Here is a 26,776-nt window from a genome sequence, read left to right as displayed (position 1 = left end):
AGTGAAAAACTTCTTAAAGTAAATCAGTTTTTTCAGAAAATAGATCAGTTATATGTTGCTTAAATTAAGAACTTAATTTGAAAACGCACACATCATACAATTTTTTTGCAGGTGTCTTGGAATATTGAGGAGAGAGATTCAGTTCTCTATTCCTCTGAATTTTCAGTGGAAAATTTCAGAGAGAAATTCAGAGGAAATATCATAACTTAAACCCCCCCATTCACTTCCTAAATATATTGATCCTGCCAGAGGGACTTACACACACACACATTAAACAAAGCAGATGCATAGCAGAATTGTCACTTTTCAGACACTCCATTCCAGATCACACCAACTCCCTGAGAAAGGAAAAAAAAAGTCCTCTCGTCACCTTCTTTTTTTGCTAATTATCTTAATCTGGAGTTCTTTTATCATCACTCACTGGAACCAGTTTCTCCTTATTCGATTTACTGTGTTTCTTCTGAAATGCAAAACACTTTAATACCTCAATTAAATTTCCTGTAACACACTCTGTTCTAGGGAGATCAAATTCAGCTTTGCTAATCTCTTCACATAACTGAAGTCACTTATAATTAATATTATTCTGGTAAATCTCCTCTGCAGTCTAATACTTGACATTGTTTCTACAGTATGGTGTCCCAAATTGGATGCAATATTCTAAACTGAGGCCTCACTAGTGATTTAGAAAGGTAAACCATAACTTCTTTAATTTGTAGACTTTGGATAGAATCATAGACACTTAGTGCCTTTTATAAAAGCAGGACCATTTTTGAGTTGAAAGTCCAATTTCTCAATGCAGGCTTTACCAAGGTTTCTTACCAGTTCATCTTTGGACACCCCAGCCAGGATTTATTCAACATTAATTTGGGAATCTGAGCTTCACTGGCTGGGCCAACGTTTATTGCCCATGTCTCGTTGTCTTTGAGAAGGTATGGTGAGTTGTCTTCTTGAACCACCGCAGTCTATATGATGTAGGGCGAAAGTTGCAAGATTTTGTTCCAGCAAAACCAAAGGAGTAGCAATACATTTTCAAGCTAGGATAGTGAATAGTTTGAAATAAAACTTTCAGGTGATGGTGGTATTCCCATGTATTTGCTATCCTAGTCCACCTAGAAGATAGTGGTCATGGTTTTAAAAGAGGAGGCTAAGGAACATTGGTGAAATTCTGTTGTGCATGTTGTAGACGCTTCACATTGCTATGACTGAACATCAGAGGTGGAAGGAGAAAATGTTTGCGGATATGGTGCAAATCAAGTGGGCTTCTTTGTCCTGAGTGATGACAATTTTTTTGACTGTTGTTGCAGCTGCACTCATCCAGGCAGGTGGGAAGTATTCTAATACACTCCTGACATGTGCCTTGTCAATGGTGGACAGATACTGTATTGAGGAGTCAGGAAATAAGTCACACAACAGCCGTCCTCAGACATGCTCTTGTACCCACAGTATTTATACACCTACTCCACCTTGAAAATTGTAACTCCTGTAAAGACATGTCTATTATTTCAAAGGAAGGATTTCTATTAACAGGCATCATGTCATGAGATCAATAACTCACCCACAATTTGATTTTTAGACTATTAGACCACAGCAGCAGACTTAAGCCATTCAGCTTAATTCATTTTTGATTATGGGGCAATAAAGAGGAGACCTGGAAGGGCTGCTCCTCAAGGTTCTCACTCTTACCCATCCTGCTGTGGAATCTGATGGGTGCCAAAAGAAAATTTCTCCATAAGGAACAAGAAAATCATTTCAACCTGAACAAATCAATGGAAGTAGAAGAAAGTGAGGAAAGCAGATGCTTGAGATCAGAGTCGAAGAGTGTGGTGCTAGAAAAGCACAGCTTATCAGTCAGCATCTGAAGAGCAGGACAGTAAATGTTTCGGGCATAAGCCCTTCATCAGGAAGGCGATCAATGTCATAGCGGCAGTTGGAAATGAAGAGATTGAGGGCAGGTAACAGACCAGCCCGGAGTGTTCAGGTGGATGGGGTATGTTGGAGGCGGGAGAAGGGGTTCTCGGACAGTGGGCGGGAGTCATAGTGGAAAAATTAAACTTGGAGGTGGAGGTGGCGAAAGAAGTGTTTGATGTCACAACACGTGTCGAATTCCATGATCCCAGTGCATAGGGTGATGAAGGTGAGGCCTTTGCTGGGAGCTAGGACCTGGTGTAGAAGTTGAGCTGGGAGTGGGGGTGGAGACTATCACTGCAGTTGGCGGGGTTGTGTGATTGACGGTGACATCACCAACACAAGTGACGCTCACCTGACAGTGAGGGGTGGGGGCTAAATTGTGCCTGTGGGATCTGCGGAACAGAAGTGACATCGGCAGTGTCCACGTTAGTGATGTTGGTGGGGTTGGAAATGGTTGCTGCGGTGGCAACTACGGAGGTGGAAGTGACAGAATGCGTGACGGAGGCAATGTCATCAGCTGTGCTCTGGTGAGAGACGTTGGTGGGGGCGGAGTGGCTGCAACAGTGGCAACGGCAACAACGGAGGCAGAAGTTGGTTTCGGCAGTGGTGGATCTTGCAACATTTGTGGCAGCAGTAGATCTTCCATTGCTCGTGGAGGCAGTTCTCTGGCTGGCGATCGTGGAGGCAGTCGTCTGGCTGGCAATCGCAGAGGTGGCAAAGTCAGCAGTGGCTACGGTCAGTAGGGTGGATGTCATTGTTCACTGCGGTAGTGGTGGTTGGAGAAGCCGTGTGGCTTACGGCATCCAAATGATCTGGAGGCTGGGAGAAGCTTCTGTAATGGTTGAGAAATCCCAAGTTGAGAGGTAAGTACATGAAAGTTTAGTGTACTTATATTCCTTGATTTCTGACATGGTGGAGAAAAGGTATTTGTTGAGGGTGTGAGTTCTTCTGAGGATGAAGAACAGCAGAGGTCCTTTGCACATCTGAGAGAGTATGACCCTGAGCTGTGGCATGGCTGACTGCAGGGAGTATAGGTTGCGAGTGTAGAGTGGAATCCTGATGAAGGGCTTATGCCTGAAACATCAACTCTCCTGCTCCTTGGATGCTGCCTAACCAGCTGTGCTTTTCCAGTATCACACACATTGAAATCATCGGAAGTGGCCAACAAAGTCACAGCAGAAGTGTGCTCTTTCCACTACAGAGACAGTGTACAGAGAGAATCCAGGACCTCAGGAAAGTGTAACGGATGAGTGGCATAACAGTTTCAGGTGCCAAGCCTCACATGTCAATTTGCCTGCATTCCCTTGCACAGCACTCATCAGAAGACAGCTTGCAGTTGCACTTATCCTCAACTGATCAATTATAGATTCAATCAACCAACACACATTCACCATCAGCCACTCTCTTACCCATGACTCACATCTGTCCACCACAAATAGTGTCCTTCCCTCCTCTCCGAAGAAGACATTACAAAGATTTTCATCTCTTTGCTTTCCCTTCTCGCAGAAGACAGCATATATCTTGGGTACAGGCAGAGATGATCAGTGAAAGGCACCTTGTCAACCATTGACAATCCATTTTTTTTTGGATTAGTGGTGCTGGAAGAGCATAGCAGTTCAGGCAGCATCCTAGGAGCAGCAAAATCGACGTTTCGGGCAAAAGCCCAGCCCTTCATTGACAATGCATGCCCACCTGTTTCATTTAAAAAGAGATCTTGTTCCAGGAGGCTCCACATGATAAAAGTGACTTCAGAGCCTGAGCCTGCCATGGTTGCAGCTTAAGTACTTCTACCTTCTAACTCTACTAAGAGGTCGGAAGAGAACCAATATCACTGGCAAAAACTCAAAAGCAGCAGAAGGGATAATATCCACAACAGGACCAACCACTTGCTCTTCCACAGTGGTCATAGGGGAGGCACTGAAATTTAACTAGAATGATGCAGTATAATCAACACAGAATACTAAAGCCTCAGGAGGCTCCACATGATAAAAGTGACTTCAGAGCCTGAGCCTCCTGAGGCTTTAGTATTCTGTGTTGATTATACTGCATCATTCTAGTTAAATTTCAGTGCCTCCCCTATGACCACTGTGGAAGAGCAAGTGGTTGGTCCTGTTGTGGATATTATCCCTTCTGCTGCTTTTGAGTTTTTGCCAGTGATATTGGTTCTCTTCCGACCTCTTAGTAGAGTTAGAAGGTAGAAGTACTTAAGCTGCAACCATGGCATGCTAACAATTGACAGTAGAGGAATCCATGATAGGTGAAGTGCTTTCCAAATACTTGACAATCACTGTCGGTTAATGCACTTTCTGAAAGAAGAAATCCTTTGAACAGTAGTCTCTGAATGGCCATGGTTGTGCCACTTCAGTGTAAATGAAGTCTCCCCAGCTTTATATTTTCATAGTTCTTCGTTCTAAGAATTTAGATTAGATTTCCTACAGTATGAAAACAGGCCCTTCGGCCCAACAAGTCCACACCGACCCTCCAAAGAGCAATCCACCCAGACCCATTCCCCAACCCTATATTTACCCCTGACTAACGCACCTAACACTATGGGCAATTTAGCATCGCTATTCATCTGACCTGCACATCTTTGGATTGTGGGAGGAAACCCACGCAGACAGGGGAAGAACGTGCAAACTTCACACAGACAGGTGCCCGAGATGGGACTCGAACCTGGGTACCTAGCGCTGTGAGACAGCAGTGCTAACCACTGAGCCACTGTGCTGCCATGCCTTGCTGACCTTGCAAAGATGCAGAATGGAAGAAGGACCAGGAGGCTACAGTGTTTAAAATATCAAAAATGCTATTCAGATGTTCCCTCTACAAGGCAGCAAGCCAGGCTGTATTTTTTCCCACAAAAATGACCAGTGACATCATTATGACATCATGTAAGCAGACTCTTAAAACAGACGTCCACCATCCTTACACAAATGGGCAACATCCCTTTCCCTTTACATCAGAGATTCCTGCAATAAAAACATTTACAATATTTAAGATAAATTAAATAAAACAGTTAGTAGGTAAGATCATTGATTCCTACATGGCAGTTAGCACACCTCAGGCACCTGTTTATTTTTCTTGTTGTTTTACTGGCCATTCCCTTTTCTCCAGACAATCATTCATTTGGCTGTTCCATTACACATTTAAAACAGCAGTTCCTTTCCCTTCAGTGTTGAAATGTTTTGTAATTCTTTGGTAAATTGGTTGACCATTTCATTTGCAATGACAGTAGCTTTGATTTTAGAAGTCTCTGTTTCACTGCATACCATCCTGAGTCCTTGGTCGTGACTTGATGAGTTGTCAATTAGTTTACAGTTCCTTACTGCAATATTTCGTACATATGACTCTTTCTAATTCTTTTGTCATCCATAACGTTAAGAAAGTATTTTCAGCCAATATTAAATACTTTGAATTGCTAATTACTTCCAGTAATGACTTATCTATAGTACAGTTATATCAATGTTTTCATGAGAAAACATGCCTACAGAAGATCTATTTTCACCTTTTTTAATCTCTGTGCTCCAGACATTTTGTGCTTTGAAGTTCAGATCTTGGATGGCAACTTTAGCAATTGCTCTATCGACAACTATTTTGCAAGTATAATCCCACCTACTAAAGGGGTGTGTCAAAACATGTCCGAACAGGTTAACTGAAAATATCTACACAATCCAGCACATTTTCATTCTTGTCATGTACTATGAGGCAAAGTGCTTTCCAGCATGCAGGAGTACATATTTGTCAGTTTAACCAAGTACTACATTGTTCTTTTTCCAGACAAAATTGACTTTTGGCTTTGACACTTCATACTCCAGGATTATCATTCCTCTCTCTTCGCCAACGATGTCATCCAAGGATTTCATGATGACCACTAGCATTTCTTTCACTTTAACTGAAGATATGGTCTGCAAATGTTCCGAATCACAGGTATATTGCAGTGTCATAGCATTATACAGCACAGAAAGAGACCCTTAGGTCCGACTGTCCATACTGACCAGATATCCTAAACTGATCTAGTCCCATTTAGATTTAGGCTTTATTGTCATGTGTACTCAGATATAGGGTACAAGAATACAGTGAAAAATGTATAATGTCTCTACATGGCTCTATTTTAGGTACAAAACCTTAATTACAGAAATAGAAAAATAAAGATATAAGTTAAAACGTTCAGCAATTCAGTCTTCTTAGCATAAAGAAATACAGTTAAAAAGTCAAACACTACAGTCCTTTCTTCAGCCATGGTCCTTCAGATGCTCCAAGCTGGGCTTTCCCCGACAGGACTTGCTCTCCCCTGTGCTGAGCATGTTTTCTTGCAATGGGCTAAGATCCACCTGTGTTGGCTAGCTGCCTCTGCTGCCGACCACCACTGCTGATCTCCATCAGGCATGTCAGGCTTCGGCTCCGCTCACAAGACTTCGGCCCTGACCGCTGCCATTTGGGTTCATGCTCTGTTGCTGCATTAGCCACCTGTTGCAGGGTCCTGCTCTGGTACCGCTCCAGATATCAATGAAACTGCTATGCTACCGATTGTGACCAGTAAGCTTGTGGCCAGCCACTGCTGTCTCTGTCTCCACAAATGAACTCTATAGACTATTAAAAGAAAGAAAGAGAAAAAGCGATCAAAGAAGAAAAAGAAAGAAAAGCGGTCAGAGTGGACAAGCTCTGGTGAGGAGCCCTACTCCACTGCTACCTTGACATTTGTCAGCATTTGGCCCATATGCCTCGAAACCCTTCCTATTCATGTACCCATCTAGATGCCTTTTAAATGTTGTAACTGTAATTGTACCAGTCTCCACCCATTTCCTCTGGCAGCTCATTACATACATGCACAATCCTCTGCGAGGAAAGGTTGTCCCTCAAGTCCCTTTTAAATCTTTCCCCACTCACCTTAAATCTATGCCCTCTAGTTTTGGATTGCCCTAACCTAGAAAGAAGACCTTGGCTATTCACCATATCCATAACCCTCATTTATAAACCTCTATAAAGTCATTCCTCAGTCTCTGACGTTCCAGGGAAAAAAGCCCCAGCATATTCAGCCTCTTCCTATAGCTCAAATCCTCCATTCTAGCAAATCTTTTTTGAACCCTTTAAAATTTCACAACATCTTTTCTATAACAGGGAGACCAGAACTGAATGCAGCATTATAAAAGTGGCTTCACCAATGTCATGTGAAGTTACCACATGACAGCCTAACTCCTCTAGTCAATGCACTGACCAATAAACGCAAGAATGCCAAACTTCTTGTTTGCAACTCTGTTCACCTATAACTCCACTTTCAAGGAACTATGCACCTGCATCCCTAGGTCTCTTTGTTTGGCTATTCTCTCAAATCTTCTCATTTCAGACTGCAGATTGACAGTTCATCAATAGAACCAACTTGCTTTACTTCATACTTGCCACTGGACGAAATATCACTGTTTCCTTTCTTCACTCTATGGGAACATCAGGGTTAGTAAGCTCAGAGCATAGTACAGTGATGCTACCTTCATCAGCTTCCTTGTTCTGAAGCACTTGTTCGAAAGGTGCTGGAAGGGCATTAACTTTCAAAGAAACACTGCTTTTTTGGTCTTCAATGTTACAAGTGTATTTTCCATTGTCCTCTGATTTTTGTGGATAAGCAGCTCAATGTTGGATTCTTTTTGCTTCATTTCATATTTGGTATTTGGCTGAATTAGTGTGGATCCTTTTGTCTGTTGTACTGCTGTATCTGATCTGCTAATTTCACAATGCAGTATTATCCTCTTGAGCTTCTTCAACGTTAACCTGCTCCTTGAAGGTTGTTGGCTCAGTTGCAACTGTCATGTGAGCTCTTGATTATGCATTACCAATGTCACAGGTGTAGTGATCACTGTTGAGCATATTGAGCACATTATTGTATGTCTCATCCTTGTTCAATTTTTACTTTTTGTTTGGTTTGATTTCTGCCTTGGCTTTTGGTCTGATTGCATAAGGTACTGATCCAGCCTTGCAACATTTTGCCTGATTCTCATTCTTGATTTTCAATTTCACAGAGATCTATTTTACGATTTTCAGACCTCCACTGAAAGCAGCAGTATCTGTCTTTAGAATTTGTGATGGATCAGTCTCAAAATCTGACAAGAAATTTACTTTGCCCCAGTTGAATTTGATTTTCTCCAAGCACATTCTTTCCAACATAGCTGGGAAATTTCCTTTGGTAACATTTAAGGACAAATCTTCAGAGTGACAGTCTAACTAACAATTACAATGACAAAACCCCTTAAAAGCTACTATTTTGCCTGTGTATGTTCTTAGTACAATTTTTGAGGCATGTAGAACTATGTGACTCAGCTGCTTCTATACTCTGGTACACACTTTCAGTTATCAATCGAACTGCTGCTCTGGTGCCCACCTCCATTCTCACTGGTTTGCCATTCAATAAGGGAGTGAGCCAGTATCAGTTGAAGTCGCCAGCAATGGCCAATATGTTTAATAGCAGCTCGTAATTTGCTGCTGCTTGACCTGTTTTTCCATTCCAATGGCAGTTTTGAGTTGGTGCTTGTTGTTCAGATGTCATTTTGCAAACTTGCCCAGCCACCATTTTCTGAACTCATACTTGAATTTAGCTGTTGAGCTTCCTTGGCTGCCAGTTCCACTGAGACTGCTATTTCCAGTGCTTTCTTTATGTCTTGGTTTCTTTCCATCAATAATCTCTTCTGGATTGCTTCACATCCCAAACCACACATTAGTCCATAATTTAAGTTGTCTCCAAATTCACAAAATTCTGCTAACTTCTTTAAAATTGCTATAAACTGACAGATTGATTCACCAACTTACTGGCTGTGTTTGTGAAATCTGAATCTTTCATCAATCAGGAGTGTTTTTGTAGAATTCTTATTATTTCTTCATCAGTTTTGGAGTCTGGCTTCTCCAGCTCTACCAGATTCCTTTGGAGGTTAAAAGTGTTTTCCTCAGGAATGTAGGAATGATGACTATATCTACTTAAATTTTGTTAGTTTGGACAAAATAATAGAATCATGGAATCTGTCTGTGTAGGAGTTTCAGCTCTTGTCTTTTTCATCATTTGATCCTACAGTGTCAAACATTCCTACCATTTTGAATATTTTTAAATTTTACAATGGGAAGGCTGAGCAAAGTGCGATTTGCCATGAAACTTTTAGCACTACCTCACAATTCTGTTTGAAACAAGGTACTCCTGAGGCTATTTTTATGTTTTGAGTCTACACTTGTAGCTCAAAATATTTTCCTCCATGTAAAGGACTGATTACCACCAAGAATGAGTCACTTCATGTTTTTCCATGTGTATGCACATTTCATCAGCCAATCTATGCAATTGAAGTTTATTACCATTCCTCTCACTCTTTAATAAATTTATCTGTTGCAGGTTTCTTAATGTTTAAAAATGCATTTCTAGTATGAGAAAACAGTTTGTCAGCTCACAATTCAGATAACTGGTTTCCAACTGCTAAATCGAAACGTCAAATACAGTCCACAAAAATATTACTGAACCAGAACAGGTTTAAGGATGAATTCAATACTGTCATACTCAAAATGGAAACTTAATCTGAAGGGAATAATAATTGGAGATTTGGTTAGAGCAATTACTCGAATGGCACACTCAAACAGCATGGCTCTGAACTGGGAGGTCAGCATCACAGAACTTGCTCTGCTATTATTAATATAATAATTCTGTAATCAGTGTGAATTCACAAGCAAAAGTTTATCTTGAGTTGTAGATTGTTCTACATAAGTTGTTCAAAAATAAATTTCATAGATCTGTTTGTGCTGAAACTGTGTGTAATAAGAATATATTGAACTTCAATTATAGAAGTAAACATTTAATCAGTTATTGCCATAATTGTAGTTTTAAAATTTCCTCTTACAATGTTTCTGATATTTGGGTTTTATTTAATTTTCAAAACAAATAGGTCTGTTACTTTGATAAGGTTGAAACTACATACAATTATATCCTTATTTAATCAGATTCGAGAGTGTGGTGCTGGAAAAGCACAGCAAGTCAGGCAACATCCGAGGAGCAGTAGAATTGACGTTTTGGGCAGGAGCCCTTTATCAAGTTTCCAGCATCACACGCTCGACTCTGATCTCCAGCATCTGCAGTCCTCACTTTCTCCTTATTTAAACAATTAAGTAATGCAATGATTTTCACCTGGCTCAAGAAAAAGGGTCTGTGAGATTTTTTTTTCCATTGGGGATGGGGGAGCAGGTGGAGATTGAGGTGAAGCCCATGCATCACACATACACTTCAGAAATGCAACTGGGGCTGTTAAGTCCTGAGGTTCATTCTCCAGGAATTTGTCCCAGTTACTTTGTTCAATATTCGTTTTTCTAACTCCCAAATCTCATGATCTGCACGCAGGCAATCAGTTACAATTCCACTGATGGGTCATGAATTTGAGATAAGGGATGAGGCTTTAGATGAGAACTTTAAAACCAAACTTTAAAAAAAATTGTGAGCTATGGTAAGTCAATGGGTGAACAGGATTTGGAATGAGTTCAAACTAGGATAATAGGGATTTGAATGACCTCAAGTTTACAGAGGATAGAATGTGACTAGAAATGAATTGGAATTATCAAATTAGAGGTAACAAAGCATGAATGAGGGGTTAAGCATAGGTCAAATCCAATTAAATTATATTCTAGGGATATCTATATTTTATATGTAACTATCTCCAAAGACGTAAATAAAGTTTATAAGGTGGCTCTGCTTCCCTCATTCCGTACCATAATTCCTCAACTTCATTTCAGTTTAACATCTATGATTTACGGATGTAAGAATATGGTTACCTAGATCTGACCAGCCCCCATTTCAAATATAGCCATGAATCTTTACATGCTTTCAGTTCTGTGGAATCTCTTCAGTACTCTATGACTCTTTCATTACCATTTCTAATACCCAAAGCATGCTTTTTCTTCTTCATAACTCTAGGATAACTTATCTGATCTGATGAATGTGTTTTTGTATATCATCATTACTTCTTTCTTATTTCAAAAATTGCCTGATATTTATATCACAATAATAGACTATTTGCTTCTATAGTAAATAGTTTTTAAAAATAACCATTATATACTATAATATGCTGATTACTATGTACTGGAATCTTTAGGAAAGCAAATAATGAAACTTAATCAGAACAGAGAGTAGAAGAGTTGTACATGTATCCTAAAAATAAAACTTAATTTAAATAAATTGTCCAACGTTATTAAATAATAAATGGAAACTGCCCAAACAGCAATGACAGAGAAAAGAAGGCAAGTAAAAGAGGTTGTCTCTAGAACAATGTAGAACAAACTTTTGTACAGAGAACCATGAAAAAAAGCTGTCCTGACCTCAGTATAGTAAAATTATGCCGTCCAAAAGCAATCTAGGAAATAAAATTCCCTATAGAGCAATTTGTAACTACAATAACCCATAAGGTATGATTTTTTGATTGACATAATCTCTATTTTTATGATTTATGTTTGCTTAGCATTAGATGAAAGATTTATAAGTGCAATGGTCAGAAGGATAACATGATGACTTGAATTCTAAAATGTCTAATATCTATTTTACACATTTTTGGACCCTAGTACCAAATTAGTTTCTTCATCAAACTAATGCTGATATTTTAGCATAAAGACCATAATAATATTTTTTTTGGTGCAGAAGTGGATGCAGCAAGAGTTGAATACATTGTGGCAAACATTTAGAGTTCTAAATTCATTTAGGATACATTTAGAAATGCATTGGATGCTCAAGCATAGTCAACATGGATTGTTAAAAAAAGTAATACATCCTCTTGACAAAGTGAATGATAGAATGAAATAAATGCTCTGCATGGATTTTTAGAAGATTTTAAATAAGAGCCAGAATTTTCAATGGAGATGTGGGAAACAAAGATTGGGACATTTCCTGGGTCCCAATGCATCCCTGCAGGGAATATAGTTTCTCATAATCAATTCCTTTAATTGTCCTACAGAAAGGTTCACCATTGGATGATTGTCAGGTACTGAAGCTGAAGAGTTAATAACAGGCCTTCCAGTACAAATGAAGCAATAAAGTGCAATAGAAGACGAGTAAAGCACAACAGACTTCAAGATGAAGACACCCTCTCCCCTAACATTTTAAAACTCCTAAATATGAAAATGGAATATGCTGGCAATTCAATAGCATTGGAAAGAAGTGGACTTGGGGCTGCCTTATACAGGCGAACGTGAGGACTGCAGATGCTGGAGATTAGAGTCAAGATTAGAGTGATGCTGGAAAAGCACAGCAGGTCAGGCAGCATCCAAGGAGCAGGAAAATCAACATTTCGGGCAGGAGCCCTTCATCAGGAGGGAAGGTCATTGATGAAGTATCTGAAGAGATTTGGGCCTTGGATACAACCCTGACCAACTCTTGCAGAGATGTCCTTGGACTAAGGTTGTTGACCTTGAACAAACACAACTATCTTCCCTTCTAGATATGACTCAAATCACTAAGTATTTTACCCTGATTTCCACTGACTTTCAGGTTTTCCAGGGCTCCTTCACTGCATACTCACTGAAATGCTGCTTTGATGTCAAGACAATGTCTCTCACCTCAACTTTGGAATTCGGTTCTTTTGTTTATGTTTAAGGGTATAATGAGATCTGGAATCAAGTGACTCTGGTAGATCCTAACCTAAATGTCATTGACTCTATTATTCCTTTGCAAATGCTGCTTGATAACAATGTTGTTGCTGGTAATTGAAAAATAGACTGATAGTGGTGTAGATTGCATTGGTTTTGTCCTTTTTTTGTTGACATGACATGCATTTCCACATTGCCAGATAGACACTAGTGTTGTAATCGTACCGGAATGGCTTGGCTAGGGATATGATTGATACTGGAACAAATGTCATCAGTACAATTGCCAGAATGATGTAACGTCCATAACTTTTGTGGTATCCAGTACCTTCAACCATTCCTTGATACCAAATATTATGGATAGAATTAGTTGACCTGAGCAGGACAATGAAATGGATCCTCCAGTCTAACCAAAGGAATAAAACTGGATGAGCCACTTCGTGCTGAGGCACTGGAAACAAAAATATCAAAGCCTGCGAAGGTCTCCTCACAAATGTCTCAGAGGCTTGCGCTGAAATTGGGAGTATCTGAAAACAACTGGTCAAACATAGACAAGGAAACCTACTGGTGAACATCAACTATGCCCTACTTCACGTGCTTATCCATATTTACCACTTAGAGGAAGCACTGAAGGTGGAAGAGCACAGAATGTACTTTGGGTAGTGTGCTGGAATCAGTGTTCAGTCAACTTATATTCTTGTACCCTGATAGGGCTACTTAAAGAAGTCAAGTTGGTGTGACCAGAGCTCCTAGCTGAATTAGTGGTGGGCCCTTTAGTCTCAGTGTGTATAATTACAAATTGGAACACCATCCAGGAGGCCAAGCAGCGAATATGGATGCATTGAACAGCCTCCCTCTGGCAGATACACCGCTGATGGTGCATATCCTGGAAATGTCCATTGTGGTTTTAAACTTTCTGGATGCCACCTACAATATCTGACTGGAGATCAATCACAAAAGATCCCATCCTGGCAATGTGATGGGGGAAGCAAAAGGGCCATTACAACCAGGACTGAAACCTTTCTGGACCTGGCAAGACCAGATCACCTAAAGGATTGCATATTATTATGGGGGGCTGAAAATGTGTTGCTGGAAAAGCGCAGCAGGTCAGGCTCCTTGGAGGGAGATGAGGGGGGAGGTGTGGGCGCAAGTCTTGCACCTCCTGCGGTTGCAGGGGAAGGTGCCGGGAGTGGAGGTTGGGTTGGTGGGGGGTGTGGACCTGATGAGGGAATCACGGAGGGAGTGGTCTTTACGGAATGCTGATAGGAGAGGGGAGGGAAATATATCCTTGGTGGTGGGGTCCGTTTGGAGGTGGCGGAAATGACGGCGGATGATGCGCTGAACATGGAGATTGGTGGGGTGGTAGGTGAGGACCAGTGGGGTTCTGTCCTGGTGGCGGTTGGAGGGGCGGGGCTCAAGGGCGGAGGAGCGGGAAGTGGAAGAGATGCGGTGGAGGGCATCGTCGACCACGTCGGGGGGGAAATTGCGGTCCTTGAAGAAGGAGGCCATCTGGGTTGTGCGTTTTTGGAACTGGTCCTCCTGGGAGCAGATGCGGCGGAGTCGAAGGAATTGGGAGAATGGGATGGCATTTTTACAGGGGGCAGGATGGGAGGAGGTGTAGTCCAGGTAGCTGTGGGAGTCGGTCGGTTTGTAGTAGATGTCCGTGTTGATTCGGTCGCCTGAGATAGAAATAGAAAGGTCGAGGAAGGGGAGGGAGGAATCTGAGACTGTCCAGGTGAATTTGAGGTCGGGGTGGAAGGTGTTGGTGAAGTGGATGAACTGTTCAACCTCCTCGTGGGAGCACGAGGCGGCGCCGATACAGTCATCGATGTAGCGGAGGAAAAGGTGGGGGGTGGGGCCAGTGTAGTTGCGGAAGATGGATTGTTCCACATATCCTACGAAGAGGCAGGCATAGCTGGGGCCCATGCGGGTGCCCATGGCTACTCCTTCCACATATCCTACGAAGAGGCAGGCATAGCTGGGGCCCATGCGGGTGCCCATGGCTACTCCTCCACATATCCTACGAAGAGGCAGGCATAGCTGGGGCCATGCGGGTGCCCATGGCTACTCCTTATTATGGGGAGCAAGAGTAATTGTTCCGAGAAAGGTTCGGCCCCAGATACTAGCTGAACTCCACCATGGTCATCCAGGCGTTGCCAAAATAAAGATGTTGGCGAGAAGTTATGTCTGGTGGCCAGGATTGGAAGCAGACATTGCCACCTTGGTGGGGCAGTGAAGGAGGCCCAGGACCTCCATGTCCTCGGCAGAGTGGGAGGGGGAGTTGAAATTTTGGGCCATGGGGCGGTTTGGTTGATTGGTGCGGGTGTCTCGGAGATGTTCCCTAAAGCGCTCTGCTAGGAGGCGCTAGGAATCTAGAGGTCCTGGGCCTCCTTCAACGCCGCTCCCTCACCACCAGACGCCTGGAGGAAGAACGCCTCATCTTCCGCCTCGGAACACTTCAACCCCAGGGCATCAATGTGGACTTCAACAGCTTCCTCATTTCCCCTTCCCCCACCTCATCCTAGTTTCAAACTTCCAGCCCGCACTGTCCCCTTGACCTGTCCGGACTTGTCCGACCTGCCTAGCTCCTTTTCCACCTATCCACTCCACCCTCTCCTCCCTGACCTATCACCTTCATCTCCGCCCCCCACTCACCTATTGTACTCTATGCTACTTTCTCCCCATCCCCACCCTCCTCTAGCTTATCTCTCCACGCTTCAGGCTCTCTGTCTTTATTCCTGATGAAGGGCTTTTGCCCGAAACGTCGATTTTGCTGCTCGTCGGATGCTGCCTGAATTGCTGTACTCTTCCAGCACCACTGATCCAGAATCTGGTTTCCAGCATCTGCAGTCATTGTTTTTACACCATTACTTCTATTATGCAATTTTCCATAACACAACGTTGCACAGGAATGCAAGTACCATATTATAGGAGAACTACCTGTACAAAGTTTGGCGAGGTGAGGCAAACATGTGGATCACCTGAAAGCTGCTAGCTTGCAAATGGGGCAGAAACAAAACATATCTGACCCTTTACAACAACGGAAAGGCTGTCAGAAATCATGGGTTCTCCACTCCATCCAGCATTGAAGAAACCTCAGAGCCTGAGATGGATGCAGACGATGTTGCAGACTTTACAGAACAGGAGAAAATGAAATGTCACTGGAAAAGCCTCAAGAAAAAGAACTGGCCTACATCCCCGGACTTAGATGGGGGGGAGGTGGAGGTGGTGATTGGAATAAGATAGATCCTGTTGAATATGAGATCCATGAATGGGGCTGTTAACCTGGGCCAATCAGGAAGCCCTGGCTGATAGACATGAACAAGAGATTCAGAGAGTCTCCTCACTCTAAGGATTGGCTCTGAGTTAGCTGGTCAGAGTCCATGTACTGTGCATGTGCAAATAAAGGGTGATTTGGTGATGGGACACCAGCCTTAGTGCAATTATTTCACACCATCTTTGTGCTCTCAGTTCTTGTGTTAACAGTAATGTGGTTGAGCGGGCATGTTGTGGTTGTGATGCAGAGCTACCCTGTTTGACTAGGAGACTCTTCATTGGAACACTTTCAGATGTATACTGTCAGTTGATGCTGGGTTTCACCGACATAAAGTTTCTGAGCCCCTAACTAGCATGTGTTTTGCATGCACCTCACTGGTACTTTAAATTTTAATTATAATTGGCCAGAAAAAGGCAAAATATGAGAATGCAAAAGTGGTGCACAGTTGCAGTTACACCATCAGGAATGACTTGCCATTGGCAAAATCCTAGTCTAAGTCAGCAAGATATAGACAGATTAGGACAATGAGCAAACAGGTGTATGATATAATGTAATGTAGACTTAAGAAAGGGTTTACGTCCACCTCCAATTACCCTGTACTTGGAAGGTGTCTCAAGATTTTGAACAACAGTTGAAGCTCGATATTTCTGCTGCTACTGTTCAGTAAATCCACAAGTGATTTTGTCCACTAACAGGATGCTACACAAATGAGTAATGTGATATATAAGTTTCAGTGCCAGTATGATTCCAGGTACATAGGCTGTACATCCCAACAACCGGTGGACTGTACCAAATAACACATCTTGTTAACCATTCGCAGCATAGTATGTTGATTGCTCAATTAGCCCATGCTTTCAAGCCTCAGAAAAGTAAATCCACCATTAGAAGTGATTCTGCTACTGGAACTCATTTATAAAATAATGTAGATCAAGCTACTTGTTTTACTGCAAATCAATTTACGATTATCAATCAGATTTGCAGTTTAATACAGTTGGCAGTGCTAGAAGCTGCACATATAAATACACTGCACCTTGTTTTATGTGGAGAAAAGGAATTTGTACAAATATGGCACCTTTTTTTAAAAAATGAGTCAAGGAATCAGATCTGATGCATCCCAATGTTAACAGCCTGACCAGTCAGAATCTCCACAACTGGTCTGAGAATTAAGATTGACAGGTAACTATTCTTGTTGCATATTCATACAGATGAGGCCCCAACAAATCAAGTTTCAACTTCTTGCCTCCTTTTAGAATCCAAATTACCTATACATTGCTAAGAACAATGTGATAAGAGCGGGAGAATCTACTAAACAGAATGATGCATAAAAGTATGTTAAACAGAGATTGAGGGGCATAAAAAGATAACTTAGAATTTTAATTCCAGGGCTTATATTACTTCAGATGATGATTTTTTGTGGTTAACTCAACAAAAACATATGTTCACATTAAAATAGGTTCTGAAGTATGACAAGGTATCCTAATGACCAAGTTCTCGTCTTTGCCCTTTATACAGTAAATATTTTCCAAAAGAAGAAAATAGGGGACATTTGTCTTGGCTTGATACCAGCACAAAATCACATGATACATTAGTCAACTGCTCAATGATTTGAAGATTCGCTTAATGAGGTGCTCAGAAGCAGTTGTTTTAAATGTTCTATGTCAAACAGCACTCATTGCAGTGGTGGTATATTTATTAAAAATATTTGAACAATTATGCACATTTATTCTTCATACCTAAAATTCTCTTGTGTGAGTAATATTAGCCCTCAGATCTGTATTAATTAGATGAAACAATACGTCTGGCATTGACTGCCAAGAAATCAAATTCAGCCTTAGGAGTTACCTTATTCTACAAAATATACAATTTGAAATAAATCTCATTACAAGTAGACAAAGAACTTTATAAACACATTTTAATTAAAATAAACAAGGACAGCTGAATAGCAATGGCAATTCATTTCATATCCAACCAGATATTTGGAAGTCTAGCTTGAATCAGAGTCTCATCTGCTGTACAAAGTTGCTGAACTTAATTGCATAAGATTCTGTAGCTCTGAGCTGAGTTATTAGATAGAGCTGTTTCCTGTGAACAATAAATAACTAACAGGACTAGTGTCACTCAGCAGATTCCCACTAACTGCTAGATTGTAATTTCTGTTACCTGATAGACTTTTAGAACTCATCTGCCGAGGTAAGAGCACAAGGATGGAAGATTTCAACAGGAGGATAGGAAGCATGAAAATAAATAAGGCATACAAATGGATGCATGCAAATAATTAAAAAACAGAATACATTTTATGAAATTCACTATACTGAATTCCTGCATTAAGCATAATTTTTTGTAAGTAATCTAAAAGCTCTGTTAATTTCTGAAACCTACAGATGATATTAGTTCACTAGAGAAAGTGTAGTTCATGAGTGCGACACAGAGCCTTTTGCTGAAATTTTGTTTTGGATAATTTACCCATGTGCCTTTATTCTTCATACTAGAACTACTCAGGTTAAACAATGGGCTTACTAGGCCTCCAATTTTCCATCTAATGATGCCTAAAACATTTTAAAAAGGTACAAATGATTTTATAATGAATGACACTGAAAAATATTAAATAACAGCTCCTCTTAAAGATAAGCTTTATAATTAAATAGTAGAAACGAACAGAGTATTCAAAGGATGGGTTTCAAGGCATTGATTAGATTGCCACTAACTTTATGTTTTGACACCTTCGTTGTTCTTGGTATTATAGTGTCTCTTGTGCAACTCACAAAAGAGGCATTTTACCAGGTCTGCGCACAAACAGCATTTATGAAAGGGACTGTCAAGGCTGCAAGCCAAAAAAAAAGTCTCATTTGGATTTCAAGTAAAGAAACTTGGTGCATTTCATTTCAATGTATATGAACCTCTGAGAAAGTAAGATGGGTTGAGATTCTCATCCCAGCTAATTTATTGAAATAGATTCAGTTTGCTTTTGTAACCTATAAAGCGCATTTTTCCATACAAGGCAACATTACCATAGTTCCAATAAGTAAATAAGTTGTGATGCTAAGTGCATATATGCTAGATGAATGGTACACGGGTTTCTCAGTAATTTTCTTTTAAATGGTAAAAAGATACATTTCAATAAAGACCACCCTGATGAATATTTTAAAAGCACCAGAATTTGAGTATTTTCCAAACTGACTACTTTTCTGGAAGCTGCAGATGCTCTGAGAACAAAGTGATTAAAGAACAAATAGCCTAAAAAAAATTGGAAAAATGGCAAAACTAAAATAGAAAAGCTTTAATGAAATAACTGGAACTATAGATTTTATCTACAATGATTTAACCATAGAATACATTTTCTATCATATTATTCTGTATTATGTTAACACACCAAAATCCATTCATTCTACATAAGGATCAGATTAGCAAAGCAATCAGTAACAAGTGAGCTTGCGACATTGTGAATAACTTGTTGTACTGTGGAGTTCAGTGAAGCATGCCCAGTTTATAAGGACACAACGTCATGATATCATTTCTGGTCTAATCTCTTTTCCTTGGTTCCTCAAAGTAATTCAATCACGCAACAATATTTCTGCTTGGATATCACTAAGAACACCAGAGTACACCATTCCTGTATTCCAAAAATTGCAAACCAATTTAATGCAAACACTTTCAATACAATTCCAACAAAGAAAATAGGCCCTTTGTCTGTAATAGTAGTTCAAATAGTGCAATGTATACTCAATGCCACTGAATACTGTAATAGGCTTCATACTATCAGGTCTTCAAAATCACTTGCAAATTATACTTCAGTAAATCTTATTTTTCATTTTAAAATATTCAAGCACTTGCAGAACCCTGAAAAAATTTCCCATCTTTCAAAGGTCATATCAAAGTTTCATAATTATTCCTGTTTTCCAGTCAAATGAAAACAAAGGACGTCAAGGGAGATTTCTGAACTTTTATTTCCCTTCATAATAGCAACTAAAACTCTCTTTTATTACATTACTTGTGGAAATAAAAAAACCCTGTGAGATATCGTTTATTTGAATTAAGTATGAAATTACGCTTTAATAAACTGAATATATCAAAACTATTATAGCAGCTCAAGAAAGATTATGCAATACTTTTTAACGAATATGTGACAAATTTGATGTATAATAAAATTTTTTAAAATCTATCCCTGGCAATGAAATAACAGTTTATTATGTTGGAAGTTCCTGTTTGGTTACGACTTTCAAGACATGGTCTATACATTCACTTTTGCAGGGTTGAATGCAACAGTTGGTTACTGTAACAATTGCTCTTTAACAGCTGTCTAAAAAGAAATATTAATAGGATTATTAAGGATTGACCCTAGATTATTTAACAAAAACAAAGAATTTTATAATTAAATTAAAATTAGCTTGGTTTTGTTTGGATTTGTGCTAACTAGTCTTGAAGCTTTTGAAAACTATGTGAAAAATATATCGTTCTTTCATTGGTTTCAGCTCATTTTTGTGTCTTTTCTAGTTTCTTGTTAAACTCATACACTTTAATACAACTTTCTAGAGAAATCTGAAGCTTTATTTTGAAAGTGCAAATGCCATGAAATTTAAGCATCTAACTATGCAACTGTGCAAACAATTGCTTCTGAATCTCACCAACTTGTTACCATCAATTTAGTGAAAACTACAAAATGTGGATGAATGAAAATGGGAGAAGGATGCAATTAAGATACTTGCTTTACATCTCTGAACCCTGCATTTAAATCCAACTAAGACTTAGGGGACAAAAGCTTCATCCATCTACTAGCTGCAAAGATCCTTTGTAAAATTGGCAATCTCAAACGAGATCCTAGCAGACATAAACTGTTCTGAATTCAGCACTGTTGAACAACCCTACTAAAAGATCAAAGGATGGCTAGTGTGCGAAATGGGAGAAAGCATTTGGGAAAAACACTGGCCTGGAATTTTGCTGTTGCAAGCTGACTTTGGAACCCTTTAAAAAAGGCAGGCTAGACCCGATTCCAGGATTCTCAATCCCACTCTTAAATCTCGCAATTTCACCAGCATGGGATAGTATATGGACAGTCAAACTGCACAATGCATGTCTGACCTGGTTGGTTTATTGCAGGAACAATCACCTAATAACACTATAATTTTCATGGAGTCCAGCCAGTTTGAGGACACATAGTTCATGGCCTCTCAGAGAAGTTATGAACTATGGTCTGGATTTGGGAACTGTTTGAAAGGTAAGTTTAAGAGCTCTTTTCCATATCCATACACTCCTTCCAGAAGCATTTATGTTGAGACAATTGGAGAAAGGATTGTCTGACTGTATGTTTCTTTAGATAAAATTTTCTAGTAGCTTTTATAATAATTGGACGGACGTAGCAGGAAACAAAGATCTTTTAACCTGCTCACCCTAGTACTCAGAAACCATTGTGTCTAACTCTGAACAGCTTCTGGGGTCAGTGTGGCCCCACCTCATCCTGGCTCTGCCTTCCTGCAACAGAATTAGTGCAGGAACCATTCATATGAAACAGGTCTGTTGAATTGGGAAATTTCCAAACTTGAGATTCCCACTCATGAGCAAATATCCAGCTCATCTGATCTTTGTTTTTGCTTTTGTTCCAACTTATCTGATCTTTGATATCTTAGAGTCTAATTTTCCTCTTGATATACTCTTGTATGTGCACTGAGCGAAACTGAATAGTAGAAAGGGAGAGGAGATGTACATTAGAGAACTTGCAATGAATGTAAATTCATATGTGGAGATCTTTGAACATCACATGCATAATGATTGGAGTGATTGTAACAGTACTGTTGATTGTGTGTACGAACATTCATTACAAATGCTCAAGAAACCAAGCATTTGTGTGTTGCAAGTGGATGCATTCCCGTTGTCAGTGTCCAAGAAGCAGATAATAAAACAAAAATATAAGAGGTTCATTCAAACGGTTGGGCAGGGAATTTGAATTTGCATTTAATATTGATATCCAAGAGCAGCACTGTCATAGTTCAGTAATATTTGAGGAAATCTTGAACTTCATTATGTAGAAGCCTTATTTGCTTGCAGGATAACTAAAATATTTTACCAGAGTGCAGATTAATTATTTTCAAAGAAATAACAAAAATGACTATGCAATTCCAATACAGCAGTCATCCATTAACCTCACAATGATTGAAATTACCTTTTATTCACACATGTACTCATCATACTGGGGCTTGACAGTACAAAAGAATAGGATATTTTGTCCATTGTATACATAGTGACAGCATCTGCTGGAAAAGCAAGGTTTAATTTCAATTCAAAGCTCCACCCACTTTGGCTCAATAACACACTTCAATTCCAACCTCAAAAATATCATTCTCTTCTGATTTTAGCATGGATGTCTGTTAAGTAAGGATTCTATCAAAAATGAATTCTGCTGCTGAAATATTACGTTTAATAGCTGTTTTACCTTGTGACCAGATATCCACAAGGAATTGAAGATGACATTACCAAACTAATTTATCTTGAAACGCACAAGAGTTGTAAGAAATAGAGGAAATATTATCAACTTACTTGGGGTTAGATTGCAAGCTTAAGAACTAAAAGTTGAAGTATAATTCCCCCAACCTAAACATAAATGATAAAAGTCATGAAAAACAAACTGATAGCTCAGTTACTAACTCTTTCTTAAAAAGAATCTTTATATAAAAGTGGCATAAATTGTTCATTCTTCAGTTCCATTTCTTTCTCTCCCCATGAGTGAGCATCAGTCTTTTGCTAAATACTTCTCTCCACTAAGCAATAGGTCAGTGTTAGGAGACATAAAAAAAGGAAAAGACCCAATATCAGTAAATAATGGACTAATAAAACAGAGCGGTATGTCTGCAAAGATTTACATTTCATCCTGATTTGTTAGCCTGTAAAGTTTTCTTGCACAGATATTCTCGTCTTTGGATAATCAAAGACAAGATGTACCATGAAAGATGCAGTATTGGCTCCCTTGGAAGTTCCAACACAAGGACTCCAAAGGAACTGCTCAGGAAGTTATAACTTCTAATGAACAATTCTCCTGCTTTGCAGGATCCTTTGAAAATGTCTCTGAGGTAGAACTGAAATCTTTGAACAGTTCCAATCTACTTACCAGGATCTACCTAGTAAATGTTAGCTTGCAAAATAACCTAGTCAACAACTGGGTAACTAGACAATTAACAGCCTCAGTCAATGAAACCAATGACACTCGATGGGAAACAACTTCATGCACCTTCTGTCCATGGATCCTAACAACTGACAAGTACCAGGCTTACTGGATCTTCATGGCACACTTTGATCCATGTACAAGATAGTTCTGCACTTAAACGTAGCACTTTGGAGCATATTGGCATTTCATTTCAATGCAACTGCGTGGACACTTTGCGCAGGGAGGGGTACCCAGTCATGGGTATGAGCCAGGTGCATCTCAAGGTTCCTTGCTTCAAGTGGGGACGAGGTGGGTGGTAGGTAAGATGATTGACCATGGAAGAAAAGCAGGTAATGTGGACAGGGGAGGTCATCAACTGTCAACAACACCCTGCCTTTGATGAGGATATGATGCACTACACTATCTAGCATATTGATTTGATATGGCTGAGGTTGAGGACCTTTAGGACATGCAAGAAAGAACGTGTCACAGACAAGGAGTAGAAGTTTGGGCATTGTAAAGAACATTGTAAAGAACAGTAGTGGTAATGGAGGACCATACAGCAATGTGTAATACTTCTTACTTGGTTCCTAGGAGATGGATAGTTCAGCATCACCATATTATGAGCAGTCTTGGTTCTTACTGGCTAGGGTCAGGATCCTCTTCTCATAGGACAGAGGAGCCAAACATCAGGAACCCCACCACCTGTCCTAGCTCTTTCAGTCCTACTGTGGACTGTTTTTCATGGAATGAGACACAGAAGGGATTGAATGAGATGCAAGTGGTTGGCACAGCTGTTTCTGCTGTTGCTGTTGGGGTAAAAATGTTGAGGTGTCCTGAGTGCATGAATAAATGATACAAATGCCATGCAGGGTTAGTAGTGAGAGAGGACTGAGTGGGTGAGAACACCTGAAGGAAGATTTGCACACAATGGGGGTGGAACATAATGAGCCTTGAAAGCAGACATAAGGTGGTAGCACTAACCTTGGTGGAGTGGAGAAGGTCATTGACCTTCATCCTGCATTACTGAACATTTCTCCAGACTGCGGACACCACACTGACACATGTGGCAACCTCAGACCAGGGTGGCAGACTCTGATGTCGTGGTCTCCTTTTGCTGATCCTATGGAAAAAGGGCTGTTCTCCTCTGCACCCACCCCATCCACTATGACCTCCAGGACCTTGTCTGTAAAGTGGAATGCTAATTTTCCCTTTTCTCTAATGTCTAGAACAAATAACCCAAACTGTACAGTGCAGCTCTGGAGCGTCAGCACTTCAGTTAGCACACAATGGACTTTTAATAATGGCACTGGGAGCAGGAATCCTGGGAGATATTGGCAGGGATGAGTACATGGCAAATGGGAGAATATGGCAAGCAGGGCATCACAAGGGCACGGTGCATAGGTCATGAGGAAGATACCATGAGAAAACCTGCTAGGCCATGTGGAGAGAAACGACCATGAAACTTGCCTAAATTGCCACTGAGCTTATTTCTGCTAAGATTCAGCCCAAGGCTTCCTACCCTGATCAGGGATGTCAGATCTTTATGTTAATTGGTGACTTACTAATGAAAATAGCTAATATGTTCTGTCCAAAAGAACTTTTATGTTTTATAATATACAAAGGGAACACACACACAAAATTGAACCTCCATGTTCTTGCTTAACTGAGAATAAGGCTAAATTCATATGCTTCTTTGAGGACTGATATTAAGTTAATACACTGAATATTTTATTTTACTTATTCAGATAACTGCTTGCATTATACAGAGTTGGTAGCCCTATGCACATTGCCAATTTTATGTTATTATATTTAACACTTAAATTAATACTCAAACATTCAAATGAAAATATTAAATGTTCTGAAAACTGCAAAGAGCAAATGTTAGTTAAGCCACATATTTTATGCAAAATAATAATATGACGTAGTTATTCTAAAAATTTTCAAAGACTGAAATATGAGGAATCATTGAGAATTTTCATCAAACTCTGTTACGTACAACATTTTGCATTGCAGGACATTTCAATGACCTGCTAAATCCTTTGCATTTTTTTTTAAAAAGAGAGTGTATTTTGCATATGTATACAATCTTCGTAACATTCTACAAATAATACCTTTGCGACATCTGGCGGAATGAAGTGTGTACGAAAATTTGTTTTAAAAATCTAGTTATTCTTCAAATTCTGCTGCAAAAGGTTTTGATACCCCCTAGTGGGGGGATAAAGGCAATCTGGCTATTTTAAAGCAAGACGGTGGACAGCGATAAATAATCAAAATGCAAAGGTCAAATGGAGTGACACCATAACAATAATACACATTCTAGACCAAGGACATAAAAGCTGACCCATGTTTGAGTAATAAAAAGGATCACAGTCATGACTTACAACAATTGTAATTACCATTAAATCTAGCAATGCCAAGAACGAATTTGTTTTCAACATAACATATATGATTATTGGGAGTTTGGTAATGTTTGTCTTCAAATGGGAAGTATTTAAATTTTCAGTTGGATAATTTAATGTTGTGAGCACTGTAAACGGTAGCGTTATACTGCCTTAGATATACATGAATGAAAATACAAAGTCATTTGATTCTCAGAGCTGCTATTACTGGAAGTTGTTTCTTGCATAAAATTCAGAGAAAAGTCGATTTACTTATAACACTTGAACAATATTTAGAGAATCCACTCAGAAATGCTAAACTAATCTTTATAGGAACATGGATAGTTTCACTATTTACAAACAATATATTTTACGTGAATTATATTATATTTTGTTGAACAAGAATTATTCTTCAGAGGCACACAGTCATGTCAGAATGTATTTGTGTACTATGCAGAACAAATAATTCCAAAAACTTCAGTCTGATCATTTTCATTACAGCTTTGATATTTCATAATAATTCTGTACTAGATTTTTAATTTTGACTAAGTTCATTCATCTTGTTCAACATATGAAGGGCAAATTTGAAAACCTATGTCACACCATTTCTACAAGGTTTCTGTGTCATTGGCATTCTCTAAAAAAAAACCTAGTGGTTTAATCTTACGAAAAAGAGAGAAAACATAATTTCTTTTTGTAGCCTGAAGCTTAATACAATGTTTTTAATAAGTATAAAAATTCCACCTTAGAAAATTAACGAGATATCAGAGAAGGATTGAAAAGAAGAAAATGCACAGTGTGAGAATGATCAGAAGTTTATTTGACAGATTTATGTCAAACAGGTCAGCATACAGAAATGCAATCTGTTACAGTTTTCTTTTATGTCACTAAGAGTGTGTTTCTGTACAGTTTAACTGGTACTGTAGATAAGTAAGCCTGAGTCAATTCAGTTCCCATTCACATTATAAATTTTCAGATGCCCCAGGTGTATAATCTTTTGAACAATATACTTTTATTCAAAAAAATCACTGCCTGTAACATTCAAACTACATCATTCGAAAAGAATAAAATATAAATTTAGCAGCTCCAGTTGGTGTTCCCTTGCAGAAATACCATGATGACAGTATGAATATCTGAGAAACATCATTAAACATTTCACAAAACATTAAATGCTCAAATAATCACTATCTAAACAGCTAAAGTCCCGTAATATCTTGTGCAACTATCATGCTTTGAACATTCTAAAGAAAATAACACTTCAACAATTTCCCTTGATCCATTATTTTTCATTTAAATAGTGCAGTAAGTTACCTCCGGTAGGAACAATATGTATTTCTTTTTCTCAAAGGAGGTAAAAAAAAACACTTCATTAGGTCACCTTCAGATATTAGTCAGATGGTATGACAGTTCAATTTTCATGGAATGTTCAGTGCTAAGGTTTCTTACAGATATCCTGCAGCCTTAAACTAACAGCTACATGACGTTTTAGAAAATGAC

General features: G+C 39.5%; 1 protein-coding gene across 7 annotated transcripts in view; it reads right to left on the bottom strand.

Moving 5' to 3' along the window:
• Positions 1-26,776, bottom strand: part of kiaa0825 (KIAA0825 ortholog) — a 423,025-nt gene that overhangs the window by 142,450 nt on the left and 253,799 nt on the right. The window contains exon 20 of one of the 7 annotated variants that reach the window (XM_087999259.1): positions 5,907-6,495. The exons of the other annotated variants lie outside the window; for them this stretch is intronic. Within the exon in view, the coding sequence (XP_087855385.1) occupies positions 6,489-6,495 (7 nt within the window). The 3' untranslated portion in view covers positions 5,907-6,488. Of the gene's footprint in view, positions 1-5,906; positions 6,496-26,776 lie in introns of those variants that run through there. 7 annotated transcript variants of the gene reach the window in all.

Source organism: Chiloscyllium plagiosum, unplaced genomic scaffold (assembly GCF_037043375.1).
Source record: "Chiloscyllium plagiosum isolate Xiang-an unplaced genomic scaffold, Cpla_swu_hap1 HiC_scaffold_2, whole genome shotgun sequence".
Lineage (NCBI taxonomy): Eukaryota > Metazoa > Chordata > Chondrichthyes > Orectolobiformes > Hemiscylliidae > Chiloscyllium > Chiloscyllium plagiosum.
This window is presented reverse-complemented; position numbering and strand designations above follow the sequence as displayed.